The 11900-nt window shown below is 45.1% G+C and overlaps 2 protein-coding genes across 2 annotated transcripts in view; both read right to left on the reverse strand.

Moving 5' to 3' along the window:
* Window positions 1-677: 677 nt before the first annotated feature.
* Window positions 678-5406, reverse strand: alkbh5 (alkB homolog 5, RNA demethylase). Its single transcript, XM_076989972.1, has 4 exons — window positions 4125-5406; window positions 3948-4028; window positions 3690-3821; window positions 678-2724 (listed from the first exon to the last, which is right to left on the reverse strand). The coding sequence occupies exons 1-4, from the start codon at window positions 4799-4801 to the stop codon at window positions 2562-2564; spliced, it is 1053 nt and encodes a 350-aa protein (XP_076846087.1). The 5' UTR covers window positions 4802-5406; the 3' UTR covers window positions 678-2561.
* A 529-nt stretch (window positions 5407-5935) lies between these two features.
* myo15ab (myosin XVAb) overlaps window positions 5936-11900 on the reverse strand; it is a 48909-nt gene continuing 42944 nt past the window's right edge. Inside the window, exons 54-59 of the mRNA XM_076990048.1 lie at window positions 11675-11835; window positions 11230-11363; window positions 7686-7819; window positions 6968-7101; window positions 6686-6826; window positions 5936-6601 (exon numbers count right to left, since the gene is read on the reverse strand). Of these exons, the coding sequence (XP_076846163.1) occupies window positions 6500-6601; window positions 6686-6826; window positions 6968-7101; window positions 7686-7819; window positions 11230-11363; window positions 11675-11835 (806 nt within the window). The 3' untranslated portion in view covers window positions 5936-6499. The remainder of the gene's footprint in view (window positions 6602-6685; window positions 6827-6967; window positions 7102-7685; window positions 7820-11229; window positions 11364-11674; window positions 11836-11900) is intronic.

Here is an 11900-nt window from a genome sequence, read left to right on the forward strand (position 1 = left end):
TACAGCATACACTATTATATAAAATATGTATTTTGTTTATACATAGTTTTATATGGCCTATCGCCCTCTCATCGTATGAAGGATTTGTAGAAATGTAGTTTATAACTTTGTTAATTTTCTCTACGTGGACGAATCCAGTCTTTAGCAGAACTTTGTGACGGTAACAGTAGGCCTTTAATTTATTTAAATTTATTAATTAGGTCAAATATTGATTGTTGCTTAAGATACACGTGAATCATTATGTAATCATTATAAATGTATAAGAACTTCGATTAAGGTCTGGTATCCGCATATGCGTTAATAATGCGTTATTGCGGACACCCACCGCCAGAGGAACGAGACCTCGGCATCGTCTGCTTATTCTGAATAAACAAGACCTTTAATCCAGCACACGCAGCACTTACTGGGCCCAGTCCATTACTGGGAGACCAAACCCAAGTACGAATCTACTTATCTGCACGTGGTCTCACGTGATCCCACGTGGTTTGTGAGACCACGTGGTCAGATTCCGCCGTCAGTAGATATTTTGAGTCATCTGTTGTTGCAAAGACTTTCTTCTAAAAATGAAAAACTGTAAATAATAGAACTTGTCATGTGAGATATTTTTAAGGCATTTACTTGAAATGTTGGTGTCAGTCACCAATGTTTGCTAAATAAAGTGAACCAAGCAGAGCGGATATGACTGAAATCACTTTATGAAGATCCTTTTACTGAGAAGAAAAACCCAAATTATTCAATAAACTAAAATATTTAAAAAAAACCCAAAGAGGTAAAACTACAACTACAAAGCATGACTGTCATAAAGTGCATCGATTTAACTGAACTAAAAACTTGAAGTGCCACATTGTTGTCCCTGTTGGAAAATAGGCAACGTCTCTTATCAGTGAAATATGATTAATGGAATACACTCAAATCTAAAGAATTATCAAACACTGCACACACACTGCCGTTGTGTAAACTTTTATAGTTTCTCAAGTTGATCTTCTCTGACCTTTACATCCTTGACGCACGATTATCATAAACCGTACTTGCACTGGTTGTTTGACGTTTCAAAAAAAGTTATTCATTGCTAGCTTGAAAAGTCAGTTTGACAGTTCTGTCACACATGGGTAAAAAACTGGGAACATGGGACACCCACCCTCACCAGACACGTCGTTACCTCTCACCCCATTAGGACTTCAATCTGCAACACGCATGGGACATGTAGTCACAGTCCACTTTCCTAGCTCTTGCCTACCTTAGCTGACTAGCATACACTGCATATATGTGTTTTATGCAAAGTTACTATTTGAAAAATCATTAATATGAAACTTATACTGTGGATTAAAGAACCAAAACAACGAGTATCTAAGTGGGTGACGCTGTCCAGACGATTGGAGACACTGAAAGACACGGTGATGTCCAACACTCACATCCCGCAGGTCTGCTAGAGCATACATACTGCCGCCGTGCTGTTTCTTCAAAACCAGTAAATCAAAGGGTGGCATTGTGATAAAACGTCATCAAGTCGAACCTTTGCATATATCCACACGGGCGTGCGAGTCTGGCGGCTAACGCTCAGCCCAGGACCGCCCTGCCTTACCCTCCACAGAGGACCCATTGGGTTGGGATGAAGACCGTGACCGTTGTTCACGTCACGTGAGTTCAGGAGCCCCATGCGTTACACCGCCTGTGTCTTGTTACAGCGGGAGCTACAACAGCTGGAATTAGCAGCACACACCCAAAAGAAAGAAAAAGAAAGAAAAAGGCTAAGCACCCGGAGACACGCATATGCAAATTGTCTCCGCCCACACGGGTTAAATAAGTAAATAATGCTAAAAACCTTCAAATGATCAACTTTTTCCTTCTGTGTCATGAGAAACGGAGGAGATACAACCATGACACGACATTAACACTGTCGTTGATCCTGCCCCAAATGGCGGGATTTAAGGTGCCAGTATCACAGAGCTCCAGCCCCAGTAAGCACAGGAAGTGATGACGTTTAGCAGCTCACACATTCTGCTCGTTGCGTCTAAACAGAAGCTTCTCGTCTTGGGTTTGATTGTGTTGCTGCAGACTTTTTCCTAACAATGCTCGAAAAAGCCAAAAATGTACAATAAGAAACCTCAACTTGAACAGAATGTTCTACAAGTGAACGCCAGAGTACTGAGTCAACCTCCACTTCATACGCACGCTTCACCGCAAACGTCCCAAAGACAGGCTTACACAAACATAAATAACACGCCTTTGCACCCCACCACTGTAATAATAAAAAAAAAAAAACCATATTTTCATCATCATTTCATGAATTCGAATCGTTTGTCTTTTATAAAACCAGCTGGAGGTTTCGTACGCGTCTGTGTTGACCGGTCATGTATTTCATAACGCTCGAAGCGTCCATCCTCCTCTGTCGTATTCTGGGACACCCTCAGTCTGAGCTCATGAGCCACGGTCCCTCCACAAAGACTCAGGTTTCCAAGAGGAGCGTCGGGTGGTGGTGGTGGGGGCGGGGTCTCCGCTACACCCGGGGATACTGTGGTCGCTCTACACCTCTGGGTTGGTCTGCTGGCTGCCGTAGGAACTCAGTGGCGTCTCATTTTGACCCGGCGGTGGGCGGGAGCCAAGTCGGGCGTGCGGTGAGGGGGCGTGTAGTGCGAGTTCTCCGACCCGCCGTCGCCGTGGCTCTGTTGCTGTGACAACAGCGAGCGCCTCTGCTGTTCTTTGTCCATCTCTAGGATACGAGGCCTGGGAAATAGAGAGGGGTCGAGGGAGGGACGGAGATAGAGGGGTCGAGGGAGGGACGGAGATAGAGGGGTCGAGGGAGGGACGGAGATAGAGGGGTCGAGGGAGGGACGGAGATAGAGGGGTCGAGGGAGGGACGGAGATAGAGGGGTCGAGGGAGGGAGAGGCGGAAATAGGAGACACGTGACTGTCATTGGTCCTTCTTGAACAAATGTGGGTCACCTAGGTCATTCTGACATGTCAGTTTGGTTTGGGACGCTAGGTGGAGCGTTGGCCAAGGTACTTGTGAAGTTGTGTGTACACGAGACACCATCAAAACAGACAAAGTCTGAGTGCAGTGAGTCAATGCAGACACTTTCAGAGAAGCACACCCACACGCTCTCTGCACTTCTAAACGACTTTTACTGATCCACACACAACGAGGCCAGTGTTGCTCTCATGTGTCGGAAGGCTTATCACCAAAAATCTTTACCATAAATTCCAGCCCAAATCTTTAAACACCTACAGCAAATGACACAACTGAAATGTGTATACCCATACCAAGGAACTTCAAATAAGGTCATACTCTATCAACATCTGAATTTCCAGAGTAATTCTGTCTTGAAAGAGAAAAAAGTGACTCTGATTGCCCAATATTACTGCCTTATAACATTAGACTGCTGAGCTATGTGACATTTAGTCCATGTTTATAAATTACAGCAAGTAGTTTCCTGAAACCTGGATGTTAGAGCTAGGTTCCTGGATGTTAGAGCTAGGTTCCTGGATGTTAGAGCTAGGTTCCTGGACCTACTGTAAGGGCTTGTTTGACGTTCCTTTGTGTGAGGGGTAGCTTGGACCTACTGTTAGGGCTAGTTAGACCTTCCTGGGCGTTAGGGTTCGTTCCTGGGCGTTAGGGTTCGTTCCTGGGCGTTAGGGTTCGTTCCTGGGCGTTAGGGTTCGTTCCTGGGCGTTAGGGTTCCTGGACCTACCTGTGTGCAGCGTCGGGGTCAGCCTTGCGGTGCGAGCGCTTTGCCTTCAGCAGCATTCTCTGTCTCTGCGGCGGGGAGTTGGTGGAAGAGCCCAGGCTGTTCGCCTCCAGACGGGGTGCGTTCGGCCTCGTCCTGAAACGCGGGGCAGACAGGCAACGCCGTGATCGAGACGACGTCGTGATTCTACACCGAGCAGCCACACGTCTCGCCGCTTGGCCACCGTTCGATTACAGAGTGAAATCACCCACTCTTACTCACTTTCTGAGGATGATGACGGCTCTCCTCTTCTTAATGTCCTGAGGCCGGATGCAGTGCGTGATGTCATCAGCTGCATAGCCACTAAAAAAAAACAATCAAAGCAACTTCAATTCACTCTGAAGCCCAAACCACCAGCAACAATAACAAGTGCAGCACATTCACCTGTCCCTGGCCCACCTGAGCATGGTGACGCTGCCCCGCCTGACGGGCAGGCACAGCACGGGCTCGGACACGCGGATGGGCTTGAACTGGAACTTGCAGCCGAAGCACAGCGCGCTGTCGCTGAAGAAGGACACGGACACGATGGGCCGCTCGAAGATGTGCTTGGGGTCCACGTGGGACACGATGCAGCCGCCTGGCTGGTAGTCGTTGATCACGGCGCTGTTGACGAAGCCCTCCGGTATGACCCCGCGCGCCACCAGCCGCTCGATCACCAGCTCGCGCACCCAGGCGGGGATCTCGTCCACCTCCCCCTCCGGGTACAGCCGCTCCTGCCCGGGCCCGCGCCTCTCCAGCTGCGCCCCGTACGTGTAGCCCTCCCCGAAGAAGTACTTGTTGCGCAGCGGGGCCCGGTCCACCGTGCGCTCGCGGTACACGCCGCGGTTGCCGCGCGCCACCACGCCGTCGATCTCCGCCTCGATGCGCGCGCACTCCTCCGGCGTGAACGCGCACACCTGCGTGATCCCGCGCCTCACCCGCCGGGCCTCCGCCTCGTCCTCCGGGTCGCGGTACTTGCGCTTCTCGGGGCGGGAAACGTCGTATTTATCGTCGTTTTTATCGCCGTCGTCGTCGTCCCGGTGCGGCGTGGCGGAGCGGAGCTTCTCCCTCAGATCCGTGAAGCGACTCGCCGCCATGTTTGTGTGTGTGGGTATTTTTCTTTTTTTTTTTCCCGCTCCACGTTGGACACCGCGCGCGCGCCCCCCTTCACGTGCCCATGGTCTCCTCGCGCTCACCTCGCCGCGCGCGCGCGAGGCCTCGATCCGGATCCGGACCTTATAGCTAGCGCGGCTAGCTAACCGGCCGACGCCGTTGGTTGTAGCGGCCTTTGCCGGTTATAAAGGACGACTGGGTTAAGATGTGAAGATATATCCCGTCTAATGTTGTAATGTTGTTGGTCCGCGTAGATAATAAACAATAAAACTTGTCCGGAGAGCTAACGCTAGCTAGCCCTCTGCGCTAGGAAACAGCGCGAGCCGTAACTAGGGTGCTAAGCTAAGCGGTGTCGGTAGCGGAGCAGCTAAACTACAGGACGGGGTCTCGGCGGACCGGACAACGGGCGCCAACCTGGCACACGAGTGCCGAACACGCCGCCACGAAACACAAAACTCTTGAAGCTGACACAAACTGCCCGACGCGCACGGGCAACGGGAAACCGAGCGGGGAGCCAAAATAAACTGGCGTAGCCTAACTGTGGTCCTCAGTGCGCATGCGCCAACAGCTACAGCGTGCGGAAGATTAGGAGCAGAAACACTGCCAACTAGGTTACAGAAATGTGATGTTTTTAGTTTTACAATTGATAACGTTTAATAATTAAATAGCGCGGTCATGTGACCGATATATAGCTGTTTGGGTTTCGATAAATTATGGTTAAATGTTTCTACCTGATAAAACCATGAATATAATGAAGAAATTAAAAGAGAAATCTACACTAGTAGATTAGTAACTGAACCTCGGGTAACAAACTGCCTTCTTTTACACGAGGGTAATAAACAACGCTGTAAACAATAATGGTCTACTACATATGCGTTTGATTGAGAAAAAGAAAAAAATAAAGAATTTTATGTTATTGATTTATTTTGTATTCTTCTGAGTAACACTTAAGTTCTGCTGTATGTGTGTATTTGTGTGTAAACGTGTAATTATAAATTCACAATCTATTTGCCTTTATCGCAAACATGGCTTCATTTTGTATAGAATGTAATGCAAAAACAGAAACAACTATTGATATACATATATGTATAAATTTAATTTCATATAAAAATGTTTCTTACACATTTATCAAGACATTAAACCATTCATGTGCATATTCATATAAAATATACATAAAAGAGGTTTTAAGGCTTTACTTAAGACTTTAAGACTTAAGTTTAGAGGTAATCTCACTTCTGAAAACATGGACAATAAACACTGGTATTTAAAGGTAATCTGATTTCAAGTATAAACAATCTTTACAGAACATAACAGACCACAAATATGTTTTCACAGTGTACACGTACCACATTTGTTACATTACTAATGCTTGTTGTATCTGTTTCATCACAAGGTCAGGAAGGGTACTTTCACTTTCAGATCCTTTTCCGTTTTCTTTTTGCCATACAGAGATCATAAGCATGAGCTTTTTGCATTGTTAGTCAAGATTAGACACTCCTAAACATATATAACTTCCCCTCCAGTTCATTTTCATTGATATGTTAGTAGCTCTATTTGTTCTATTAAATAAGAAGAACGTAAAACCTACCCCTGAGCGTGTGCCTATGTGTACACCATGTAGTGTGAGATGACTGAGGCTGACTGCGTGTATGTTATGATACTGTACAGGTGTACACTGTGTGTTAGAGGAGGGTGAGTTCACTTGGAGGCAGTGTGAGTCTCTTTTCCCGAAGTGACAGCAGGTTCTCGATGTGCATGGCCACGACCCGACACAACTCCAGGCCCTACAGTCGTGACATTACAGCATTGTAGAAATCACGGCGTGGTGACAAAAGTGGGTCGGTTGTGAATATGAGCGTGTATGTCACCTGTTCAAGCTGTAGCTGTGTGATCCGTTGGTTGATCATGTCTCCTAGTATGATGTCCACGTAAGGGTAACTTGTTCCCGCACTGGGCCTTTGGGTGTGTGTGGACTGAAGCATCTTCAGTGGAAACTTCGCCAAAACTTCCTGCAACCAGGTAAATAGTGAGTGCAGTGAAAATGTGGCAGTTTTTCTCACGTTTGGCTTAATTTTGTTTGGCTGTGGATTTGACTCTACATAATTTTTTATCACTTTTTTTTTGTAAAAAGCAGCATAGGAGGGACGTACATGTGTGTCTTTGTGGAGGAAGTGGAGACCATTTTGATTGACGGCCAGGATGCAGGGGGTGGAGATAGAGCTGTTACTGCTACTCAGGATGTAGAAGAAGGATGATCCAAACATGGGGAATACACACACCAACCCTGGACGAAACACACACACACACCCCACATACACACACATCCAAACACACACACACACACACACCCCCCACACACACACACATCCAAACACACACACCCAGACACACACACACATACCCACCCACCCATACACCCAGACACACACACACACACCCACCCACCCATACACCCAGACACACACACACACATACACCCCCCCCACACACACATACACAGACACACACACCCCCCACACACATACACACACACACACCCCCCCCACACACACATACACAGACACACACACCCCCCCCACACACACACACACACACACCCCCCCCACACACATACACAGACACACACACCCCCCCCCCCACACACACACACATATACACACACACACATACACACACACACATATACACACACACACACCTGCTTAAAAGCAGCAGCTCAGATTTTGGAAGTGGTATTTCTCTAGATGTGACAAAGTCAGATCAACTCAGAGTATCTTATGTCAGACTGACAGACTGTGTGTGTGTGTGTGTGTGTGTGTGTGTGTGTGTGTGTGTGTGTGTGTGTGTGTGTGTGTGTTGTGGAAGTACCAAGAAACTGTGATCTGGCCTGGTGAGGACTGAGGCTCTGTGCTGCGTGGCTGTGTTGTGTGACCAGGTGCATCCATTGCTGTGGACCCTGTTTGCTGAACAGCTGGGCTGGTATATATTCCGCCAGTTCATGGCTACACATGCAGACAAAATGTGAGAGAGGTCACAGAAGGATCATGGCTTTAAACCTGAAATTAGATAAACCTTGTAGTGAAGCAATACAAAACGTTTTAATGCGGATGTTTGTACATGTGTAATGGCGAGCTGAAGGCAGGATGCCAACTGAAGAGTGTTCTTGATCATTTACAATTATTTACATTTAACAATTTACAATTAACAACAACACAACAACTCGGACTTGGTCCAGACAATGACAAACAAACAACACCACACAGACACACACATACAGACGTTAACAACACACATGTAACAGGCAACGCTAATAAGACAAGGAACAGGTGAAAGGAGTAACACACACAGATGAACATGTACGAACACATAAACACTCAGCGACAGATGGATGTACACACAGACAGTCCTGGGGGAGGAGTCAGGGGTGGACTGTGACAGCACATAATCACAAAAGCTGAAAACCTATTCAATTTATGTACAACCACGCTGGATTAATAAAAATATCAATCATTATTTAAAAATGTGGTATCGCTTTTGGCAACCAAGCTCAAATGTATTGATGGTCCACCATAAAAAGATGTTTACAGCAGAGGTGGGACCAAGTCAGTGTTTTGCAAGTCTCAAGTAAGTCCAAGTCTTTATACCTCAAGTCCCGAGTCAAGTCTCAAGCAAAGACACTCAAGTCAAGTCAAGTCTCGAGTCAAGACAGGCAACAGTCAAGTCAAGTCCCAAGTCTGAAACTTGGAATTTCAAGTCCTTTCGAGTCTTTTTTTTTTTTTTTTTTTACCAATGTTGCAGGTATATTTTAAATGTAAATAATAGACATGCGTTCTTTTTTAAATCTGTATTCTCCTCAAATCTTGATAAAACATGTGCAACTGAAAACACGAAGTATTAAAAAAAAATAAAATTACACCTCTTTATTGCACAGTTCAATTTGTTAAACTTAGCTGCAAAAATATTCATACTTTAAACTACAATTTTCCAGAAATAAATATTCTGTGAAAAAGTCATAAGTAGAACTCCATGTTCAAATAAAAAGTGCTGATATTTTCACAGTACAATACAAAGAACCATAACAGCATTTTCCCTCTCTTCTCTTATCTGGTTTCTTGGAGAACATGTGTGAGTGACACAAGACAAACAAATATAAGAACTGAACAATTAACAGGAATCTGCAACTTTAGACATTTCAGTAAACTATTCTGCATTGCATTTGCTGGCCAAAAGTCTGTATGTCATTTGTGCACGATGAATGATATCCCCATAGCTGAAAACTCGCTCCACTTTTGTCAATATATTTTTTTCTCGACGTAGATGTTTTCAAATACACAATCCATGTTGAGATAGAACTGGATATTATGATAGTGACAGAGAGAGGCTCTCTTCCCCGAGTTCAGATACAGAACCCAGGGTTGCCAACTCTCACGCATTGAGCGTGAGACGCATTTGACCGTCTTCACACGCTTTCACGCTACACATCCGATTTCTCACGCCGGAAAAAAAATCTAGTTTATTTACCTCTGATCCACATCTATGATTCAATGAGTTACTAGTTCGCTCTGGCACCAACCACTGGCGATCGATCGATCGCGATATAATACTTAATTTGTGTACATTTTACACCCCGCCCGGTAAAAATTTACGTTCGCCAACCCCCCCATTTGATTGGTTGTGCTGCAGCTCACGCACACACACACGTGTGGAAAAGCAGAGGACCGGTCTGCGTCAGAAGGACGGAAATGAAATTAATGGGGCACACTATAAATATTAATATGCGTTTTCAAAATTTAGATTTGGGGTAAAAAAAAATCAAGTCTTTGCAAGTAAACAGGTTCAAGTCCAATTCAAGTCCCAAGTTATTGGTGTAAAAGTCCAAGTCAAGTCTAAGTCTCTGAATATTTTTTCAAGTCAAGTCAAAAGTCTTAATATTAATGACTCGAGTCTGACTCGAGTCCAAGTCATGTGACTCGAGTCCCCACCTCTGGTTTACAGCAGGCTGTAATATCCTATTGGGCCATTAAATATGAGATGTCCCCAGGCTGGGGGAAATAATAATAATAATAATAATAATAATAATTTCCACTTCTATAGCGCCTTTCAAAGTACCCAAGGACGCTGTACAAAGCAATACAAAAAAAAAAAACAGACAAGAACAGACAATAAAAAGAAAAAGAAAATCCCATAGAACAGACCTAAGTTCAGGAAGTTGTGAGAAAATGTTGATTAAATAGGTGGGTCTTTAGTTGAGCCTTGAATGCGTTAAGAGATGGTAAGAGACGGAGGGAGAGGGGAAGAGAGTTCCAGAGAGTCGGAGCCGCCACACTGAAAGATCGACCACCCATGGTGTTCAACCTGAATCTGGGGACAACTAATAGTCCAGTGTCAGATGACCGAAGCCGGCGAGTAGGAACATAGCGGTGCAAAAGATTAGCCAGATATACAGGAGCCAAACCAGAGAGTGCTTTGAAAGTAAGTAATAGAATTTTGTACCGGATACGGAGACTTATCGGAAGCCAATGAAGACGCTCTAAGACAGGTGTTATATGGTCGTACTTCCTTGACTGGGTCAGAACACGAGCAGCAGCATTCTGAACAGTCTGAAGGGACCGAAGAGACTTAGAGGGAAGACCATAGAAGAGAGAGTTGCAGTAGTCTAGTTTGGAAGTGATGAGAGCATGAACCAAGGTTTCAGCAGATGTAGGAGACAGGTAAAAAAAAATCCTTGAGGTTCACACAGTATTTTCATTGCCCCAATACAATACAGAATCCACAAGCTGTGGGAAGAATCGTTGGTACTAAAACAATAGCAACTCAAAAGTTCACAGTCATGCCATATTTTATGGTATTAGAAATGTACATAAAATGTGACAAAAAGGGTTATAAACTTACAAAGTGAATGTATAGAGACCATCCTTAGGGTTATAAAGCATTATAAACATACATAGTGGGTGCACAGAGACCATCCTTAGGGTTATAAAGCGTTATAAACGTACATAGCGGGTGTATAGAGACCATCCTTAGGGTTATAAAGCGTTATAAACGTACATAGTGGGTGTATAGAGACCATCCTTAGGGTTATAAAGCGTTATAAACGTACATAGTGGGTGTATAGAGACCATCCTTAGGGTTATAAAGCGTTATAAACGTACATAGTGGGTGTATAGAGACCATCCTTAGGGTTATAAAGCGTTATAAACGTACATAGTGGGTGTATAGAGACCATCCTTAGGGTTATAAAGCGTTATAAACATACATAGTGGGTGTATAGAGACCATCCTTAGGGTTATAAAGCGTTATAAACGTACATAGTGGGTGTATAGAGACCATCCTTAGGGTTATAAAGCGTTATAAACGTACATAGTGGGTGTATAGAGACCATCCTTAGGGTTATAAAGCGTTATAAACATACATAGTGGGTGTATAGAGACCATCCTTAGCTCTGTGCTGCAGGGCTGCTAGTTTGGCGACTTGATTAAACTGCTGCTCACTGATCTTCCCCTGCGGAACCACACTGAGTAAAGACTTCAGATAGTCGGGGAGTACCTACACACACACACACACACACACACACACACACACACACACACACACACACACACACACACACACACACACACACACACACACACACACACACACACACACACACACACACACTGTGATTGTAGACCATTATCTCAATCCTTAATTTTATTGTTCTTCAAACACAGACTACTACACTAGATTTACTACTACACACATATTTAATCTGTTTACGACTGTAATAGACACTCTCCTGGCAATAACGAACATTATAACGCGTTTTGGGGGCCTTATCCCAGGTGAAAGTTCAAGGCAGCAGAGAGTTGTCATACTTGGTTATAGTGCACTGTGACGCTCAGCTCATTGTCAAACTTGAGAGGATGAGCCCATATGACCCGCCGGAACCAGAAGCTGTAGTTGCTGTCGATCAGCTCCGCCTCCGTCCCAATGTCCAGGATGTACTCCCTCTTATTCAGCGGCCGCACATTTTGACCTTGACCACGGGAACAAAACCACATTGTCCACAACTCACTGGGGTTCCCAGTGTGTAAGGCAGGA

Source organism: Brachyhypopomus gauderio, unplaced genomic scaffold, assembly GCF_052324685.1.
Source record: "Brachyhypopomus gauderio isolate BG-103 unplaced genomic scaffold, BGAUD_0.2 sc72, whole genome shotgun sequence".
Taxonomy (NCBI): Eukaryota; Metazoa; Chordata; class Actinopteri; order Gymnotiformes; family Hypopomidae; genus Brachyhypopomus; species Brachyhypopomus gauderio.

Coding starts and splice junctions, on each gene's coding strand:
- alkbh5 (XM_076989972.1), bottom strand. CDS start 4,801: ATGGCGGCGAGTCGCTTCACGGATCTGAGGGAGAAGCTCCGCTCCGCC. Junction 4,029..4,124: donor GGCAGCGTCACCATGCTCAG/GTGGGCCAGGGA, acceptor GTTTTTTTTTAG/TGGCTATGCAGCTGATGACA. Junction 2,725..3,689: donor GACCCCGACGCTGCACACAG/GTAGGTCCAGGA, acceptor TCTATTTCCCAG/GCCTCGTATCCTAGAGATGG.